Consider the following 20,484-nt stretch of genomic DNA (forward strand, 5'->3'; position numbering starts at 1 on the left):
ATGAATTTTTTACTAATATATATATATATATATTCACATAGTGTCTGTATCACACTCCTATAAGTCAAATGCAAGTCAAGTTTGAGTAATATTCAGTAGTTGGTTTTGGTAGCTGACCGAGCTGATGTAAGTGTTTACATAATAAAAATATGGAATGTTAGTCCATATATATAAAAGTCTAAAACTAAAGAGGTCAACCAGATTGCTTGCAGGAATGTGATCAGACTAGAGACGCTAAAGATGACGTATACAATAAGTATGTAGGCTAAGATAACATGCCGTCACCTGTAGTCATTCAATTGTTTATAAACATTAGTCCAAGCTCCCTGCTTGAGACAACTACCCCGACCTATAATTCAAACGGCCTACGTGATCTCTAGCGTGTCTCATTCGATTGTGTGTTCGTATGTAACTATGTCATTTGTAAGTATGTTCATATGTTCGAACTACTGTCTGTTCCCTCTTAACTTGTAACAGAGATGGTAGACAAGCAGAACAGAGTTAGCTATCGTCATTAGAAGACCTGTACCTCTTTACCTAAGCTTTATCATGTAGAGGAATAGGATTAGCCATCATCATTGGCAGAAGCGATCAAGCTATCGTTATTAGAAGACTTGTACAATCATATCTGATCTTCAGCATGTAAAACTTCAAGAATATATCTATTTTTATACTTCGTGTTTTCTACAAGAACCTCCTCACCGAACCATGAGTTTAACACATCGTTGTAATAACCAACAAGATAATACCGACTTCGTAAGTGATCTACAAAACCCCAGACACTCCATTGAAGATGGAAGTGCAATACCAACCGACTTAGCGTATAGATTATCGCAAGTCTAACATTACCTCATAGGGCGCCTTATCATACAAGGCACAAGCCCTAATATCTATATCCCTTATAAAGATATATAATAGGTTGTAACGGATTTCATTGCTTCGAAAGGAAAATTAAGCTTGGTGAAATGCCAGTCAAATCAAATTTACTCAGAAAATTAAATAACAAGTTAATCATTTGTAGAAGCCTTTTGGCTACCACATCAAGGGCAACACTAAATTCTGTTAGACCTAAGCATTGCTGCTTTCTAAACATGAGGAGAATGAATGAGTTAGGTGCTATGACCAAAAAAAAATCAAGAACAAGAAACAAGATATTAGAATATCAAGGGTTGACCTTTAAGCAAAGGCAAATAGAACTTATTAGACTGCAGTTCGGGAGCTTTGTAAAAGAGGGGAAAGAATGGTCATGTGCCTTTGAAATTTAGATTACTGATTTTTCCACACCACACTCTCGTGAGGAGTGACCTGGGACGTTGCCAGGGCTACCTGAGGATGGAAGGAGGGTGGAGCTGGAAGATAGGTAAGGGACCGGGGGGTGGGGGTGGGGGGGTGGCGGCTGGAGAATCAGTAATGGGGGTTGGGGAGCCGTTGGTTAAACGGACTCTCATTTAATATGATCCTAACGATAAGGAAAGCAAAAATCGACACTGATGCTCTAATCAGGGAAGGGTCAGGTTAAACATGAAAAAGAATGAATAACAATTATAGTGGATGTAGCCAAATGAACTACGTGTTCCCTTCAAGATTAGTTTGGTGCTCATTTTCACAAACAAAAAACTAATCAAATTTCAGTTTCAATTAAAATTTTATTAAAAATAAAAATAAAATTAATGGACAAGGACGCAAAAATAGCAAAATGTATCTTGAATTCATTGAACTAACAAATCCACGGGATCATAAATAGTCAACAAATTCGAGACTGAAGCGACAAGAAATCCAGTCACGAATCCCACGAGACGAAAGACTGAAATGAAAACTCATTTCGACTGCAAACTATTCCTTTTTATCCACTCTTAGGTTGGTATATAAGGACCATCAGGGTGGTTAAGGTGTGGTGTTACTCGGATGACTCGAGTTAAATACCGGCCAGAGAAATTTCCATCTAGGCTACTCTGGTGAGAAGTGGCTTGAATAAAAAAATAAGTATGGGTGACAACACACTGGGTACATTAGTTCCTTTATACATCTGGTGGTCTATAATTTTCCGCCAAAAGCCTTTCATATCGTAACCTGTCAATGCCTATCATGCTTGCCTTTATGAAATTATATATATAGGTCTTGGTATTTGCGGTTTATAATTTCATTACTTTATAAATAGATGGACTGTGCAAATCCAAAGCGTATTTCCATTCAAATAACGTTATGAAATTGACACCTAATAATGATCTACCATGAACAAAAGTAGGATCCCAGCAAGCGCCTGCACAGCCACACCTGAATGGAACAAAGGTTGACGATTATGGTTAATAAGGACTGAATATGATTTTTACCATTGCTATTTTTATTGCTCTGTTACTATACTATTTTTCTATTTGTTTAACATCGTCTCAGTTCACTGGTAATGTGAACTATTATTCGTATATTATTAACATATTGTCTACAGTAGTAATTAGAAAATATGAACATTGGCATCCAATAGCTCGACCATTCACATTCGTCGTTACAAGAAAAACAGGCTTCATTGCTGTGTTACCAGACCATTTTCATGAAACAGAAGGGGATGGGGTTAAGGAACACTTTGGGGCAACTGTACCATCCGGCAATATGAATCCATGGTCAAAAGAATTATTTCTAAAAAGCTTAACTAGATGTAGAGCATCCGCAAACACGTATAGTATTAGCTGTTGTCCATGGGATTAATAAAGAACCCTCCTCGTGGTAGCGTAAGGCGAAGTTGAGGTGACCTCCTATACTCTTTGGACCATGAGTTACAATATTAACAAAATAGTAAATGAAAGAACAAAGCTTTTCACAATAAAACTTAGCACAAATGATTAACAAAATCATTCGTCATTGCGGTGATACACAGCTAACTAGATGTATAGGGAGGTAGCGTTTATATTTTTAGGAATAATGAATGAATGATTATAAGTTATCGTGCGTCGTGGTATTGTTGAGGAGTGAAGAAGAGACAGTAAAATCTTTACTATAATATGTACGTAAAAGCAGTACCAATTTACATAAAAAATGATATTTCACAATAAATTTAACATAATGATAAAACATGAAAACATATGCAACACGGTAAAAAAAAGCTTGCTCGAGTCAGTGTTCGGTGCGCTGAGAGAGAGAGAGAGAGAGAGAGAGAGAGAGAGAGAGAGAGAGAGAGAGAGACGAGAGAGAGAGAGAGAGAGGATCGAGGAGAGAGAGAGAGAGAGAGAGAGAGAGAGAAGAACGGCTCTGATTACCATTGACTTATTAGCTGATCTGGGATGATTATTCCCCCATTTCTTTCACTTACACTCGATCTGCCCAAATCACTTTTATTTTTGTTACGGTAAAATACCAATCTAGTGATAATTGCTTTTTACGACTGTAAAAGTAACTCAGCTCTGTAATAAACAAACTGGCGCCGCTTTCAGCTAGTGCGTGCCTTCGATTGTTTGTTTAAACGCCTTCCTTGTGAAAAGTTATTTTATTTCTCTTTCCTTTTCTTGCATTCTTGACTTATTACTTAGTTGTTTGTAAAATCCTCATGTTTGTTGTAAAAGTCTGTCGTTTGCCAACAGTAAGTTGATGTATTGTTGCATAATTAATCTATTTCGTGCACTTGAGAATCAAGTGTAAACACTTGATTACTCTCTCTCTCTCAGACACAATCGGACACACACACACACTATCGATTCCTTTAATATTATTATCTTTCTACCTAATATGAATAAAATGTATTTTGTTATCAATCTTTGCATACTGCAATCAATTCGGTTTGCTCAAGAGGGTTCCCGTCTCTCCTCGCTCCATTCCCCAGCCGGCCGACGCCATTTTTACCAAACAGTTCGTAAATCGTACAAGGAAAAAATAAAATTGAGAAAATTTTAATTCATATAACGTACAGTTTCATTACTTACACTCTTGATTTAACTTTTGAACACATTAATAATAGAAAAAATGTGAAAAGGGGGACTTTTTGGGTTGGCTGGAACAAATTATCCAATTCCCTTTATTTCTTATGCTGATATTTGTTTCATATTTCGAACAAATCGTACTTCGAACAGCCTTCTGGAACGGATTAAGTTCGAAATACGAGGTACTTCTGTATATGCACAAGGAATTAAAAATACCCCAGATGTACTAAAAAAGTTTTAATTATAACTAAACGAATACATGTATTCTAATGTTGGCAACCACGACTTATGCTATATTAAAATATAAAAATGGCAGTTTGTGCTATGTAAGAACATTTTCAAAGTTTAAACATTCAAAATAATCTTTGGTTAAATCTGTATTAAGTCTGTTAAGAGTATCAAGTGCTGTTTTGAAAAAAAGTCAACTATTTTTAAACAGATTTACACAAAACCATTAAATACGAGTCAGAAATACTGTGCTTTTGTTCAAAAGAAAGGAAGACAAACAATTCTTAATATTTATATTCCCAATGGGTGTCTGTAGTACCACTGACTGTACACCTGAAAGGGTTTTTGAATATCTACCTAAGCAATTCAGTGGGCAAAAGAATACCTAAAACTATAACTAATATCTCACACACAACACACTTGATCACATACATCATTTAACATCTAAATCATCTTCTTGAAAGATAAAATAATGCAACGCAGAAGAAGCGACTGGATTTTTTGTTAGTTTAAGTACCTTACAACCTATATTTTACGCTGCTGAAAATGACTTAAAAAATGACTAAAAATAACCTGTAATTACATTCCTCTGTGAAATATGAAAAAAAAATATATATATGTTATTGTCAGGCTGCAAGAAAGTAGGTTCCTAAATCACACAATTTTTGTACAGTAATAACAAAATGCTGACTTTCAATTTGTTCATTTTCAGTTTATACAAGACTAGTTATAAAAATAGCGAAAACTCGGAGACACTGTAAGTCAACCCTTGTTCATTTGACTGAAATAAAAAAAAAAAGTTTTTTGATATATTACAATGTGAAGATAACCTTAAGGTTCTAGTTTAGTTTGACTATAACAACCATCAGGAAGCGAAATCTTAATTTCGTATATATTAGTCACTTCAATACGCAGTCGTTTTATTTCTTCTTCGTAAAGTGTTATCTGTCGCTCCTGCCAACTTCGAGACTCAGAGAGTTCATTAACAACAGCTTCTACACCACTCTGATAGTACGTCTGCTGCGCTTGTTCTAGCCTCCTTTCTAAAGCAGCTAACTCATCAGGGTTCAAATCTGGTGAGTGTTCCAGTATACCCAAGATTTCCTGAACTAGTTCTTGAGCTTCACGGACTCGAGCACTTGCTTCGTTTGCTCTATCTTTAGCTTGGTTAGCCTTTTCTTGAGCTTCCATGACTTGCTGTCGATCTGCTTCTACTTGTGCCTCGTAGAGTCGTACATTAGAATCAGTACTAGTTACCCTACTTGATAAGTCTTCAGCTTCATCCCTCAAAGAGATAGCTTCGCTCTTGGTGGCGTCTGCTTTGACACGAACATCACCAGCTTGTTTGCTGGCCTCTTCTGCGGTACCCTGAGCTTCAACCGCTGTGTCTCGTGCATCTTTAGCATCAGACTCGGCCCCCATTAGAGCATCTTCTGCTTCCTTTGTTCGAGCTTCAGCTTCTTCAATCATTTTTTCAATTTCTTCTACTTTACTTAGGGCATCCTGTGCTTCTTCACGACTTTCTTGCACTTGTTTATCAAATCCTGAGTGAAAAAAAGCAAATCTTTATAGGACAAGACAATTACATTAACCTTAACCAATAATAATAATAATAATATATATACACTTTAAAACAGAAAATCATTACTGAGTTAGGGCCAAGTCAATAATGAAATAGTGGGAAAAAAAGGTGTGAAGATGGTCTGCTAAAATATAAACGTTGATGTGTAAATCAGTTTTTGTTCATGACTAGATTTACCTAGTTTTTTACTCAAGTTTTTGCTAATGTGAATAAACAAGTGTCAAATACTACACAGGCTAACTTTACTTCTTGTAAGGATATTCCAAATTCTGGCTGTAACTTTACCTTCAAGAACTGTCAAAGTGTTCTTAGCTTCTGCTAATATCTTCTCAGCCTTCTTGATAGCATCCTTTGCTTGGCCCTCTGCTGTAAATGTATCTGCCAGGAGTTCAGATGTTATCTGCTGCTGAATCCAGCCTTGTTCTACTAGATCTGAAGTTTCTATGAGCTGAGCCTCAACATCTACAATAAGATCACTTCTTTGATCCATTAAATCCTTTGTCTCTTTCTTAATGCGTTCTGCTTCTTCACCAATCTCTGCAGCTGTAATATTAAGGAAAGTTTATTAAACTTTTAGGCTGAGAAAGTGCACAGATTGAAAAGTTTTATAAGGCAAGCAAACAGAAAGTTGAAGCAAAATGCTATACAAAGTTTTTGAAAACAACCTTTTCAATAAAATATTTATGGTTTTAAAAAATACAATACTGTATCTAACAAGTTCTCAACTTTTGAAATACACTATACGTACTTACCTTGCTCTCTAAGTGAAGCTGCATCAATAACGGGAATAGCGATACTTGAAGCTTCAGTGCTGATCGCTAAAGCTTCACGGTACACATTTCTAGCAGAAACCAGCGATTCGTTGGCCATTTGCATGGTCTCGTCGTGCAATGATGACAGGTCAACAGCATTATTGATCAGACCCTAAAAAGGATGTATTTGTTAGACATTTAAAATAATTTATGATATATGTATTGGACAAAAATGTTCCTCAACTGTTGGTCACTTATTTTGTTTTTCAGAGTAATTTGCATAAGATTTTTAAGTCTATGAGACGAACTATGTACTGGTGGATGATTTTTTGTCATAAAAACTTCATGTATTAGATTTGCATTTGCTTTAAACTGAATTGTAAATATAAAACTTATCCTAGTTGAAGGATTTTTAGTATTATTAAATTAAACTACTTAATAATAATAATAATAATGTAATATAATAATAATAATCCTTCAACTAGGAAAAATGTTAAGGCCTGAAGTGGAACGAACATCAAGATTGTAATCTTTTAAAACACTCCTCAAGTAAAACCTACCTTGATCACTTCACTTATTTTTTTCTGATCATCTATGGCTTTGCGAGCTAAGGCATGTGCTTCACTTGATGTGTTGCGGGCCTCATATGCAATGCCTTCAATATTATCTGCATCCTTTTCATGTCTAAAATGGAAAACAAATTTTGTGAAAATGACTTCAGACAAAAAAACTCATTCAAATATTATTCTATCTACGAACAAAATACAAACCAGTACCTTACTTGAGCTGAATATTTACTTGCACAGAAATTAAATTAAGAGTAACAATCAGTTTTCAGATAAAATAACATCATGAGGTGAGAAAGTACAGTGCTACCCCACTTTTTGCACTTCAGATTGTCTCGGATTTTTGTGGAACATATTTTTCATGTTTCTGCGCGAAATTTCACCAATTCGTGGATTTTTCTATGGGCTGTATCTCTAAAATTATCATGAATTCGCTTTTTTTTTGGTATTAAATCCAGTGAACTGTTAAAATAGGCAGTTACAAGCATTTAGTTAAAGGGGTACATGGTATTTGGCAGTAATAAGCAGTTATAAGTTTTTTTTTTAGGGGTTTTGCATTTCCGCGGTGGGTTCTGGAACCTTTCCCTGCGAGAAAGTTGGGTAGAACTGTACTGTTAAATCAAATACTACTGTCAAGCTTCTGATACATTCACTGTACTGTCAAATCTTTGGTCTCCTTTATCTCTCCTATCCCCAAAGCCACCGTGAATCCTTTATAAAACAGGCAAGCAATATTTTGTACAGAGATACCAAGCATAGGTCTAACAATGGGTATTGTTATTCTAAAGAAGTTTATTATTAGCCTGACTACCGAGTCATCTCTGGATTATCACATGACTAGCTGAAGAATTTATTTCTGGGCTCAGCCGTGTCGCTCCGTGAAATGTGTCCTCTTTAGCACTATTTCTAGTAAAATATTGCTATGATACCAGAGAACTGCTAAATTGGACATGTCAGAAGTCTCTGACTCGCTCACCTAAATAAAAGGTGTCGGTATAGAACTGGGGCGAGTGTTAAACACTACCACAGCAACCCCTCCAATTAGCCTTTTCCTCATCAAAAGACCCTGAAAACGGGGAGCCGACCTATAGGTCACACCCAGCTACCCTGTTGAAGGGGACTGCGGCGTCATTCTTATCGATAGCCTCCCAGCGTTACACGCTTGTTTATAGCTATCTGTTCTTTTTATTGGTTTCTTTATTCTTTTTCGTTATGGATCGTCAATCTGCCTCTTCACCCAAGTTAAGTACTGGTTCGCCCTTTTTCTATATTTAGGGAGTGATTTTGCCTTTCGTTTTGCCTTTATTTAGGATTTTGTTAGGCGTCTCCTCCCGTAGCGAGCGGTAGCGAGCCGCCATTACGTCGTTCCTTTGTTTTGTACCAATTTCGAGTGGGCTTCTTTCAGTACCTATATATTTATATACTCGTAACTTATAATATTTCAGTATATATTTTCAGTATATATTTTATTATGTCTTGGGTGGCAGTTGCTTTGTCGATCTTCTTTGATCTACGTTTATTATTTTCATGATTTCCTGTTTTTCAAGGGGGTCGGCGTTCGTGCACGTTTCTTTGTTTCGTGCTTCGATGTTTATCTACCGTTCCCCCCTCCCCCCTTTTTATTTTAGTTTGGTAAGACACGGGTACAGGTAACAGTGTTAATGAGGCTAGCTTAGTTAGTCACCGGGATCTTTCCTTGAGTGACTCTGATTCTTCCTCTCCTTCTACTTCCAATTCCTTCATGGGTTTCACAGGAGGTTTGCCCCCTCCCAGGTTGCACTCCTTCTCTGTGATTCCTAAACTAAAGAAAAAACCTGCGGGTAAAACCTTGCTTAAAGGCAGATCAGAGACAATGCCAAGGCCTGGGCAGTCACCAGAGGTTCATACACATATCAAAACTAAAATAAAGTCGCTTTCCAAACCTTCAATCCCAAGGTCTCAAGGAGGGAATTCTTCCTATTGCCCTACCAGTCCCATTCCATTAACTTCTAGGGACCGGATACCTCATAAGGTACCGCAAGAGGGGCAGGATAATTCTCCTTCCGTTGACCAAGACCAGTTCAACACTAATATTCTAAATCAGGTCAGTAGCCTTGGTAGCTTAGTCAGCTCAGTTGCAGCAAGGTTTGAAGAAGTGTTTAGCAGGTTAGGTGCTCAGGACTCCCTGATTGCAGGTCTCAGACGGGAGTCGGCAGTTTCGGCCCCTTCTAGTAGCTTGATGCAAGCTCAGAGCATGCCTGACGGGTCCACGCTCCCTCCTTTCCACCCCGGTAATCCCTGGAGGGTGGCTAACTTCGCTCCGTTTGTCAATGGGATGTTGACTATAGAAGGTTGCGGCACACGTAGGCTCGAGGATTTCGAGTTTTTCCCCGAAGGTTTACAGCCTCCATTTATAGGCTATGTTAGGCTACGGAGGCAGCTTTAGAGAGGATAAGGTCCCCAAGGAGACTGTTATCCTTTCTAGAGATCAGGCTCAGCAAACATGGATACGGAGCCTAGAAGAGTGGGACTGCTCAAATACTAGAGTAACAGCTTTTAAAAGCCCTTTCACCATGTTTACAACTGATGTCGGGAACCCCTTACCTTTTACATCAAAGGTAGCAGAACTTACACTCCAGGCAGTGACTCGGGAAGAGCCCATGCCCCAGCTTAGGGAGACAGATCCCACATCTTTACTACTCCCAGGTAGGGAGGATTTGTGGGAGGATTTGCCAGCTACGTTCTCGGTAGGCAAGCTGAAGCCAGATTGTGCAATCACCTTGTTTAGTGAACGCCTTCCTAGGCTGTCAGACGCATTGATCCAAGCCGAATTTGACGCTAAGACACGTCTCGCAAGGTCTCTTAACTCCCTAGTGATGACAGAGACGGCGGCTCGGGAGTACGCTCAGGAGCTGCTGTTTAAGGTCATTGCGAAGTCGTTACTTTTAAGCATGCAATGTGACTTGTACGACTTTGCGATTGCTAGGAGAAATTGCAGGAAGCATGTTCTATCTGAGGCTACGATCAGGCACGAACCCAACAGGCTTCCTCAATCTGGGGTGCAGATCTCTTCCCAGCTTCAGCAGTAACCGAGGTTCAGAGCGAGGCATCACGTCTTAACCAAAGCATCAGGTTGCGTTGGGGAATCCCTTTCAAAAGGAAATCAGAGTCTTCTCCCTCCAGTTTTAGGGCTAGGAAGAGGCAAAGGAAGTTCCAACCTTTCCAAGTCCCGCAACAGCATCCTGTGCTACAAGCTGTTCCAATTCAACAGGTATCCCAGCCTTCGACTTCTAAGGCTCAGCCTCAACAACAGCATCAATTTGTCTTCCTTTCGCCGCTGTCTAACCAACAGGTCTCCTCACAGTATTCAGTGTCGCCCGCTTTTAACCCGGTCTATGAGAGTCGGGCATTTCACCCCTTTACCAGGGTTGCTAGGGGTGGCAGGGCTAGAGGATCCTTTCGCCAGCGCGGAGGAGCCAGAGCCCAAGGGCGAGCTAGAGGTGCAAGGTCAGGGAGAGGATCCCGGCCTTCATCATCTCAATGAAGTTTCTCAGGTAGGAGGCAGGCTGTACCTCTTTCGTCATCGTTGGGGGTTCAGCAGTTGGGCAAAAAACATAGTATCCAGAAGCCTAGGCTGGAGTTGGATCAAAGGTCCTCCTCCACCCATCACCTTCTATCAGGAACCAACGCAGGAATTGATGGATTACTCCAAGGACCTTCTCCAGAAGGGAGCAATCTCCAGGACGAAGAACTTGAAATTTCAGGGTCGTCTATTCAGCGTCCCAAAGAAAGGGACCGACAAAAGAAGGGTGATCTTAGACTTGTCCCGTCTAAACTTGTACATTCGTTGCGACAAGTTCAAAATGCTGACCATCTCTCAGGTGCGGACCTTACTTCCCCGTGGGGCCGTCACCACCTCTATAGATCTTACAGACGCCTACTATCATGTCCCGATAGCTCGGCACTTCCGACCATTCCTCGGCTTCAAACTAGGGAAAGAAGCCTACTCCTTCAAAGTAATGCCCTTCGGGCTAAATATAGCACCAAGGGTTTTCATGAAACTGGCGGAGGCAGTGGTGCAGGAGCTAAGGTCCCAGGGTATATTGGTGGTGGCGTACCTAGACGATTGGCTAATCTGGGAGATGGACAAAGGCAAATGTATGAATGCCACGGACAAGGTCATGTCTTTCCTGGAATATTTAGGGTTCAAGATCAACAGGACCAAGTCCCGGTTGCCTCCGGAGTCCAAGTTCCAGTGGCTAGGGATTCATTGGGACTTGGATTCTCACACTCTTTCCATTCCAGCAGGAAAGAGAAAGGAGATTGCCAAGGCAACAAGACAATTCTTAAAGTGCAAAGAGACTTCGAGAAGGAATCAGGAGAGGATCCTAGGCTCGCTCCAGTTTGCCTCAGTCACGGACGATTTGTTGAAAGCCAAACTCAAGGACATCAATCGAGTTTGGCGTTCGAAGGCAAATGCCAAGTGTCGGGACAAGTTCGCCCGGATACCTCTTGATTCTCAGAAAACGCCTGCGCCCATGGACAAAGGCCGCCAACCTAGCCAAGGAGTTACCGTTGCAGTTTCCTCCCCCGTCCCTAGTGGTGCATACGGACGTATCGCTGACAGGTTGGGGAGGTTATTCACAGCACGAGAAGGTTCAGGGAACTTGTTCACCTCACTTCCAAACATTCACATCAACATTCTGGAAGCTATGGCGTGTTTCTGACTTTAAAAAAGCTCCGTCCTCCAAAGAAGACTCATATCAGGTTGGTCCTCGACAGTGCAGTAGTAGTACACTGTTATAAACAGAGGTGGTTCAAAGTCAAGTCATGTGAACCACGTGATGATAGCAATCTTTTCTCTAGCAGCCAAGAACACCTGGCATCTGTCGGCTACTCACCTGGCAGGAGTCCACAATGTAGTGGCAGACGCCCTGTCTCGGTCGGTCCCTCTGGAATCAGAATGGTCACTGGACCAAGAATCCTTCGAGAGGGTTTGCCAAAGAGTACCAAGTCTGGAAGTAGATCTGTTTGCCACAGAGGCAAACCACAAGCTGCCTTGTTACGTAGCCCCCAATCTGGACCCTCTGGCATACGCTACGGACGCCCTGAGCATAGATTGGAAACCAGTGGACGAAGATCTATTTATCCCTCCAGTGAACCTTCTCCTGAAGGTGCTGCACAAGTTGAGATCCTTCGAAGGTCAGGTGGCTCTCATAGCCCCTCACTGGCCCAAGAGCAACTGGTTTCCCCTTCTCCTGGAACTAGGTCTTCGCCCTCACCCTCTCCCGGACTTGAGACTATCGCAACAAGTTCAAACGAGGACTGTGTTCGATTCCTCAGGTCTTCACAAAACCCTAACTTTATGGATTTCATGAAGTTTGCAGGTAAGAGAGTAGGCGACATTGATCCACAGAACATGTTGTTCTTGGAGTCAGACAAGAGAGAGTCTACGCTTCGCCAGTATGACTCAGCAGTTAAGAAATTGTCTTCGTTCCTCAGAGAATCAAATATCAAAGTAATGACATTGAACGTGGCCATAACCTTCTTCAGGTCTTTGTTTGAACAAGGCTTGGCAGCTGCAACAATAACAACCACTAAGTCAGCTCTGAAAAAGATTTTTCTTCTCGGGTTTGGTATCAATCTAACCGAGTCTTATTTCACCTCTATCCCGAGGGCATGTGCACGTCTACGGCCCATTCACAGACCGTCGTCAGTGTCATGGTTTCTTAATGATGTTCTTAGGTTAGCCTCGGAAACAGACAACTTCAAATGTGATTACCAAACCATTTTGCGTAAAACTCTGTTCTTATTGAGTCTAGCTTCAGGTGCCAGAATATCAGAGCTGTCATCTTTATCTAGAGATGAAGCGCATATTGAGTTCCTTTCCTCGGGGGACGTGTTGCTTTCGCCAAATAAGAAATTTCTAGCTAAGAATGAAGACCCCTTGATGAGGTGGTCTCCATGGATGATTGTCCCGCTTCCGCAGGATCCATCGTTATGTCCTGTTAAAACTCTTAAGGACTATTTATCTAGGATGTCTACCTATTCCGAAGGCCCCCTTTTCATTAGAAAAGATGGTGGTACACTATCTCCTAAAACGGCATTAGGCAGCAGATTTTATATTTATCAAGAAAGCCAGCCCAGGGTCATTTCCCAAGGTGCATGACATTCGGGCAATAGCAACTTCTGTTAACTTCTTCAAATATAGGACTTTGATGATCTGAAGAAGTATACTGGTTGGAAGTCACCCTTGGTTTTCAAAAGTACTACCTTAAGTCTTTAGAGGATCTTAAATATCATGCAATAGCTGCAGGAAGACCAGTGTCTCCTACTACTACATCATTATAGTACCGTCCTTGTGTCATATGAATCTTTTCAATTATGCCAGCCTCATTAACATTTTACCTACCTCAGCAAATGCCTTAGCTATTAGAATAAGTGTATAATCGTGTATAGTTTTACGTACATACAAATTATCTGTAATTATTTTATTATGTATGTGCCTTGTTGCAAATGTTGCCACATGTTTTGGCTATATAGTATATTTTGTAAATAAATTGTATTTTTTCCAATTCTAAACTATTTTATTATTATTTCCTTTGATTTCATTAATATGATTTTTCCTTTCAGGATAGTATAGCTTGGTGTTTCTCTGGTACAATTTCACGGAGCGACACGGCTGAGCCCAGAAAAGGGATTTTGACGTAGGAAAAATCTATTTCTGGGCGAGGAAGCCGTGTCGCCCAGTGAAATCCCCCCCTTTTTTCCTTTTTTCCCCCCCTTGCTGTGCACCAAGCTTCTATGCTATCGATAAGTATGACGCCGCAGTCCCCTTCAACAGGGTAGCTGGGTGTGACCTATAGGTCGGCTCCCCGTTTTCAGGGTCTTTTGATGAGGAAAAGGCTAATTGGAGGGGTTGCTGTGGTAGTGTTTAACACTCGCCCCAGTTCTATACCGACACCTTTTATTTAGGTGAGCGAGTCAGAGACTTCTGACATGTCCAATTTAGCAGTTCTCTGGTATCATAGCAATATTTTACTAGAAATAGTGCTAAAGAGGACACATTTCACTGGGCGACACGGCTTCCTCGCCCAGAAATAGATTTTTCCTACGTCAAAATCCCTTTTTTGAATGAGAGGTGACCATTGGAGCCTTACAAAGTTGGAGACTTTGGACATCTAGGTGGGAAGCTACTCCTAACAGAACAGATGAGAACTAAGGGGCAGAAAGAAATGCAGATGGGTCAGAAAATGTGTTGCAAAGAACCATAATGTTTAGTACAGGAGGTAAATATATTAGCTACCACTTATCTGTCCCTATGCAGTTTTCTTGAGATTATAAAGTCTGCACATAAAGATTTATTTTTTATTTCTGAAATGTACTCACTCATCTGCTAACAATCGTGCTTCTCTTGCTATTTCAGACATACGTGCTGACTGTTGGCCGAACTGGTTTGATCTGTCAACTGCTTTATTGAGAGCATCCATTCCTTGCACATCAAGATAGATTTGGGCATTCTGTTGAAGAAAATTACAATTAAGCTTTCTTTTAGGTATTTAATGATGTGAATTAAACTTAAAATTTAACATTTTAAGGAAAATGCTTTGACAGCTGAACAGTACATATTATGTATATAGTATTTATTTCATATCTGGTCCTCTTTTCTTAAATAAGGTCAATTCATAAAAATACCACTACATATGAATATTCGGGATAATAAAAAGAACAATGTTTTGTAAAGCCACAAGATACTTCATTACACAGTATATATCTCAGTGTTGCAATCTTTCAGGTGAGAAAAATGATGACACAATCTCTTAGGTTTATTCTGTCATCATTATCTACAAAACAATGATGAACAATGAGGACTCTCATCAAATCAAAATGCATATGGATGTCTGTGGGCCTGTTGAGATCTTTGAAATATATTTGGCTTACAAAAATAGAAAGGTACTTACTGACAATGCTTCTCTAGCTCTTTGGATTATATCTTCTGCTTGGGTAATGTTGACTTCACCCTGCTTGGCAAAGTTAGATCCTTTGGTTAAAGCTTCTCTTATCTTAGCTAACAGTTCTTGGACACCAGAGATACGTTCGTTTAGCTCATCGATGTGCTCTGCCACTGTTCTGTCTCCTGGATAGATATTTAGCAATATTAGCAAAATGCTTGGAAGTGTAAGTTGGAAATGCTTTACAGAATTTTGTTTTCACTTTTATACCACATTTTCAGGTTTGGTTAGCCAAAAGAGTCTTCCAATTAGAGAAACTGAAGTATTTACAAACCAATGCAACTTACCGCCTGATTTTGCTGCTTCTCTGGCGTCATTCCATAATTCCTCAACTTGAACCAAGACAGACCTTAGAGTTTCCTCAAAAGCTTCATCACTGAGAACAGTTGGATTGCTCACAATGTCAGCTAGAAGGCGTTCAAGCTCAGCCAACCGCTCTCCGTGGATACTGACACTATCCAGGACTAGGTTGTAACAGGGCGGACAATCTGATGACAAAAATTTTAACAAATTAGAATCATAAGAATTTTTCATTTGATGCTGAAAGGTAATGTTAATTTTAGAGATTACTAACTAACACTGAGACATTTCAGTCACCCAATGTGAGTATCAAAATCCAGTTCTTAATTCCATTGTTTATTCTCAGATCACATGAGAATGAAATAGTCTATCTACTCTTACAGCATTACAAATATGTTTTAATATGGCCTACTTTATCATTTTTACTGGATACAGATTTAACTTTGCAAGTTCATTCATGATTCTATGTCTTATGGAAGAATTTTATATTTAATTAATATAAAAGAACTACCAATACAGTGGTCTCCCATATTCGCAGGGGATGTGTACCAGACCACCCGTGTATGGCTAGATTCTACAAATAGTTGGAACCCCTATAAAACTGCTGAAAACAGCCTATTTTGTTAGTTAAAACTCAAGAAAACCCCAATCAAAATTTGTATACCTGGTTTTTTTTAATAGTTTTATCACAAAAAGTGCATTTTACGATGAAATTGAGAAAAAAAAACCCAGGAATTTCTGGATATTTCTCATAGAAAAATACTGCGAATAGGTGAGTTTTCCGCGAATAATGGAGGGAAATGTTCCCGAGAGAAATCCACGAATGCGTGAGTCCGCGAATCCGGAGGACGCGAATACGTGGGGGTCCACTGTACTAACAATGACATAGGCTTCACTATCAAGGCATATACTACTTTGAATCTACTGGTAATGAGATTTAAAATAACACAAGAAAATTACGTACCCCGACAACCAGCTTGTTTGTCATACGTATTTTTTCGACAGCGATCACACCTGCGTCCCTCAACATTTTCACGGCACTGAAATATCCAAATTGAAAACAATTACCTATAAAGAAATTTACTATAGGGAAGTGACTATCACGAAATCTACAGCAGAAGTAATGTCTACTCGGATAAGTATATTTTAAATAAAAGATTACTGCAGAACTGGACACAAATACTACAGCAATTAAAACCAAAGGTTCCTTTACCTGACACTGACCAGTAGCATCACACTGTAAGGAAACTGAACCAACATGGTCACAGTCGCAAGGCTTACAACCTTCACGCGAAAACCCATAGTGGAAAGGCTCGCACATGTCACACTTTCGACCAGTGACACCTTCACGACAGAAGCACTGACCACTGTGAACGTCACAGGTTCCATTTGTAGCCCCGACTGGATCACAACTACAAGGTTCACATCCCTGTAAAATCATATCATTATCTTAATCTGAAAATAATCAATCATCATCAGTGTACATAGTTTGAAAATTTCAATAAAACATCACATTAGAAGGAAACTTACGACTCCACTTGTGAGATTCCAGTACCCTGGATCACACTGGTCACATTTGAGACTTGTAACATGTGGCTTGCATTGACACTGGCCAGTTACTTGATCACAAACTGGAGGGCCATATCTTTCAGACACAGTACCATAGACATTACAGTGGCATGGACGACAATCACCTTTTGGAAGTGCCAGGGCATCACCATAGAATCCTGAAAAGATGAAAATGAAACTTTAATCTACTCTGAGAAAAATTTAGTTAAGGATTTGGTATATAGATTAGCAGAGCATACTTTTTATAAATTAAAATTAAATTGTTAGTAATATACAAAATCTCAACTACTGAAAACAGCTTCGTACTGAACTTTAGTATGATGGTATACGTATACTTTAATATAATACTCTTGTAAGAACTGTAGACATATTGTTTATTACATATAATAGTAAGCACAACAAAAAATGTTGATGAATTTAGCAACTGATTTTCAGTAGTACTTTCTTCTACCTTACCTGACAGGCACTGATCACAGTAAAATCCGCCTGTATTGTAAATACATTTCAGACACTCTCCTGTTGTTCTGTTGCAATTTGCCACAGCATTAGGATCAATGTTGCCATTACAGTCACATCGCTCACATGGTCGAGGAGGACCATGGCGGCCTTTGGGGTCTCCGAAGAAGCCGTCTGTGCACAGATCACACCGAGGACCTGCAAAGAATACATAGCAGTCAAGCCTGAACCAGAAACTTTACTGTTTTGGTTTCATCTACATTTATGGTACTGTTATACAGTACTACTTTGCAAGAGAGTAAAGAATGATAATTATTAAAAATTCAAGCCTAAACTGAGAACTTTATTTTGATTTCCCTTACATTTAAATCAATGTGGTATACAGTACTATGCAAGACAATATGCTATGCTATGATGATCTTAGAGAAAATCAAATCTCCCACTTACCAGCATATCCTTTAGGACACTCCAGGCAAGCAACTTGGTCATCTGGTAGTAAAAAGCAAGCACCTCCATTCGGACAGGGGCAGGGCTGACAGTCATCAGGTGTTCCTTTTAACGCATTCCCATAGTATCCTTTAGCACAACGCTCGCACGTGTCACCAGCAGTATTATGCTGGCATATACATCGCCCTTAAAAAGAAATGGCATTTTTTTTATTGCATTCCAAAAATGCTACAGACAGCTTGGCTGAATTTGATCATATATGTAGTACTACTCACAAAAATTACTGAATATCAAAATGCTACTTTACAAACTAATGTTGCTGACAAAGAAATACTAATTCTTCAACACAATTTCACCACTCTATTAACATCCACTATTAAGATTCCCAGAGGTAACAGGTATCAAGGGAAATTCTTACATTTACATGAAGGTTCCTCTGGCACCAGTAACTGCAACATGGCTGGGTATTTTACAAAATATGATCTTTAATATTCGCTTTTCATTTTTCTTAGTCACTGCATGGTTGCTTCCTAATCTAATGATCTTTATGATGATTCTTATCTCTTAAGCACATAAAAATATCTTGCATATAATAAAAGCTAAAACACAGTCAATAATTGACAATGAATGTCTCAAACTGTCACAAACCAAACAACAATTAACATGTTACATATTATTTTCTTTAATCAAGTTCAAGTTTGACTTGTTAAACCTACAACTCAGGGTACAGTTAATAGAATATTAGCTATTAAACTTTATGATTTTTAATAATTCAAAATTATTTGATCATTAAAAAGTTAACAATAAGACAAGAATATTATTATTCTTAATAATGTTCTGTGTTAAATTATGTAGTACTGTATTGTACTAATAAGTAATAACCTAGTTTCTGAACTCTCATTAATACATTACTACTTCCCTTTAACGTAACACAAAGGCTAAAAAGTCCTGAAAGTTACACAAAACCTTTTAAATTGGTTGGAAACCTCTTCATATTGTATACATACCTGTTTCTGAATCACAAATGTCAGCATGATTGTTACAGTTGCAAGGAATACATGAAGCAAATGGTCCACCGTTTGAGGGTTCATGGCGGTATCCTGGAGCGCAAGATTCACAGTACTGACCAACATAACCATCTGGACAAGTGCACATCTCTATCCAAGTTGCTGGGTCACCAAAAACTCCTCTGCGTGCAGTTTCTAGTTTTACATCATCTATGAAACCTTTGCCTGCGATATGAAAACAGGTGCAAGTAAAAATGAAAATAAATTTTGTATACTACCTCAATATTCAACTTCTTCAAGTGCAACTTAAAAAAAGGTGAATTAACAAATGATAACATAGATAACTGTGATATCTGTATAAATAACATGATCTTTTTGAATAATGATACAATAAATAAAGTATATTTGATTTCCAGCCCACACTTAAGAATAGTGGAATTGAAGTTACCATCATAAGTATAAGTTCCACGGATCTTAATCGCAGTCAGGTTTGAAAGAAGAGACATGAAGTCATGTGAAACAAGGCGTGGGGACCACCCAAATCTTGAGTCTTCATGAAGGTGGAACACATATTCTTGTTTCTGAAAGACATTTTCTGATTACACACTGTTGGGTTTGCAATGACACAACGTCCTGGAGACTGGACTTTATTACAGGATACTCGGGAGCCAACTGACTCGCAACAGCGTATACAGAATTGCCAATAACGGATGCATGCTCGGCAGCGCATGGCCGAAGAACATATCGTACATCCCCCCCTCAAGAATATACTTATACATGGCAAAAATAAAAAGGGGAAAAATACAAAACATATCGTACATCCCCCCCCAAGAACATTCTTATACATGACAAAAAAATAAAAGGGAAAAATGCCCTTAGATCAATGAGACAAGAGAAGAAACAAAAAATTAAAGCTAACTTCTCGATGCATACACAAAAACGAAATAAAATACATAAATTCTCTGAAAAGAAATATCAATTCCTGATGCAATTGCATACAAAAGGTAATAACATCACTCTACAAAGTCTTTGAGCCACTTGGGTTTACCAGCGGCTCTTCTGGGCCTATCAACGACGTTGGGCTCCTGTGTGGTGCGTGTCCCCTGTTCTGTCGGGGTATGGTTTGCGGAGGACTCGTGCTGGGACATGGGCGTGCCAGAGGGCGGAGCGATGACTCTCAGGTGTCGTCTGTTTCTTTTTGACAGCCTGCCGCTCCCGTTAAGCTTGACGGTGTACTGACGATGGGGCTTTGTTTCTGTTACTATGCCCGTTCGATCCCATTGCTTGGTAGCTTGGTTTTGTATGCATACATGGGTACCTAGTTCGATGGGCGGCAGTCTTCTGGTAGTGCCAGGGATGCGCATCGCCTCCTGCGACCTTGCCACTTGTAACTCCCTTCGACGTATCGTCTGCCTCCAATATCTGTCTACTAACAGGTGTCTCCTGGCCGTCGGTACCCCATCGCGCAGCTGGCGACTTGTTAATTTCCCTGAGAGGAGTGTTGAGATACTGAAGTATCGCCAGGGCCGTTTTGTCCGACTCAAGGGCTCCACCCTTTAATGTATTTTCCCGGAGTAGCCTCTTCGCCGATTTGACAGCTGCTTCTGCCCTGCCGTTAGACTGGGGATACTGGGCCGACGACAGCCGGACCTTGACCCCCCATCTCTTGAAGAAGGCCTCC

At 39.6% G+C, this 20,484-nt stretch overlaps 1 protein-coding gene across 2 annotated transcripts in view; it reads right to left on the reverse strand.

The window, feature by feature from the left end:
• Nucleotides 1-4,127: 4,127 nt before the first annotated feature.
• LOC135199864 (laminin subunit gamma-1-like) overlaps nucleotides 4,128-20,484 on the reverse strand; it is a gene marked incomplete in the record, with an annotated part of 139,165 nt that continues 122,808 nt past the window's right edge. For both annotated transcript variants that reach the window (XM_064228007.1, XM_064228000.1), the window contains 14 exon segments: nucleotides 4,128-5,677; nucleotides 6,001-6,258; nucleotides 6,468-6,639; nucleotides 7,028-7,151; nucleotides 14,402-14,532; nucleotides 14,974-15,149; nucleotides 15,312-15,512; nucleotides 16,289-16,364; nucleotides 16,538-16,753; nucleotides 16,855-17,051; nucleotides 17,350-17,547; nucleotides 17,797-17,982; nucleotides 18,804-19,028; nucleotides 19,252-19,384. In XM_064228007.1, the coding sequence (XP_064084077.1) occupies nucleotides 4,965-5,677; nucleotides 6,001-6,258; nucleotides 6,468-6,639; nucleotides 7,028-7,151; nucleotides 14,402-14,532; nucleotides 14,974-15,149; nucleotides 15,312-15,512; nucleotides 16,289-16,364; nucleotides 16,538-16,753; nucleotides 16,855-17,051; nucleotides 17,350-17,547; nucleotides 17,797-17,982; nucleotides 18,804-19,028; nucleotides 19,252-19,384 (3,006 nt within the window).

This window comes from Macrobrachium nipponense, chromosome 23 (genome assembly GCF_015104395.2).
Source record: "Macrobrachium nipponense isolate FS-2020 chromosome 23, ASM1510439v2, whole genome shotgun sequence".
Lineage (NCBI taxonomy): Eukaryota > Metazoa > Arthropoda > Malacostraca > Decapoda > Palaemonidae > Macrobrachium > Macrobrachium nipponense.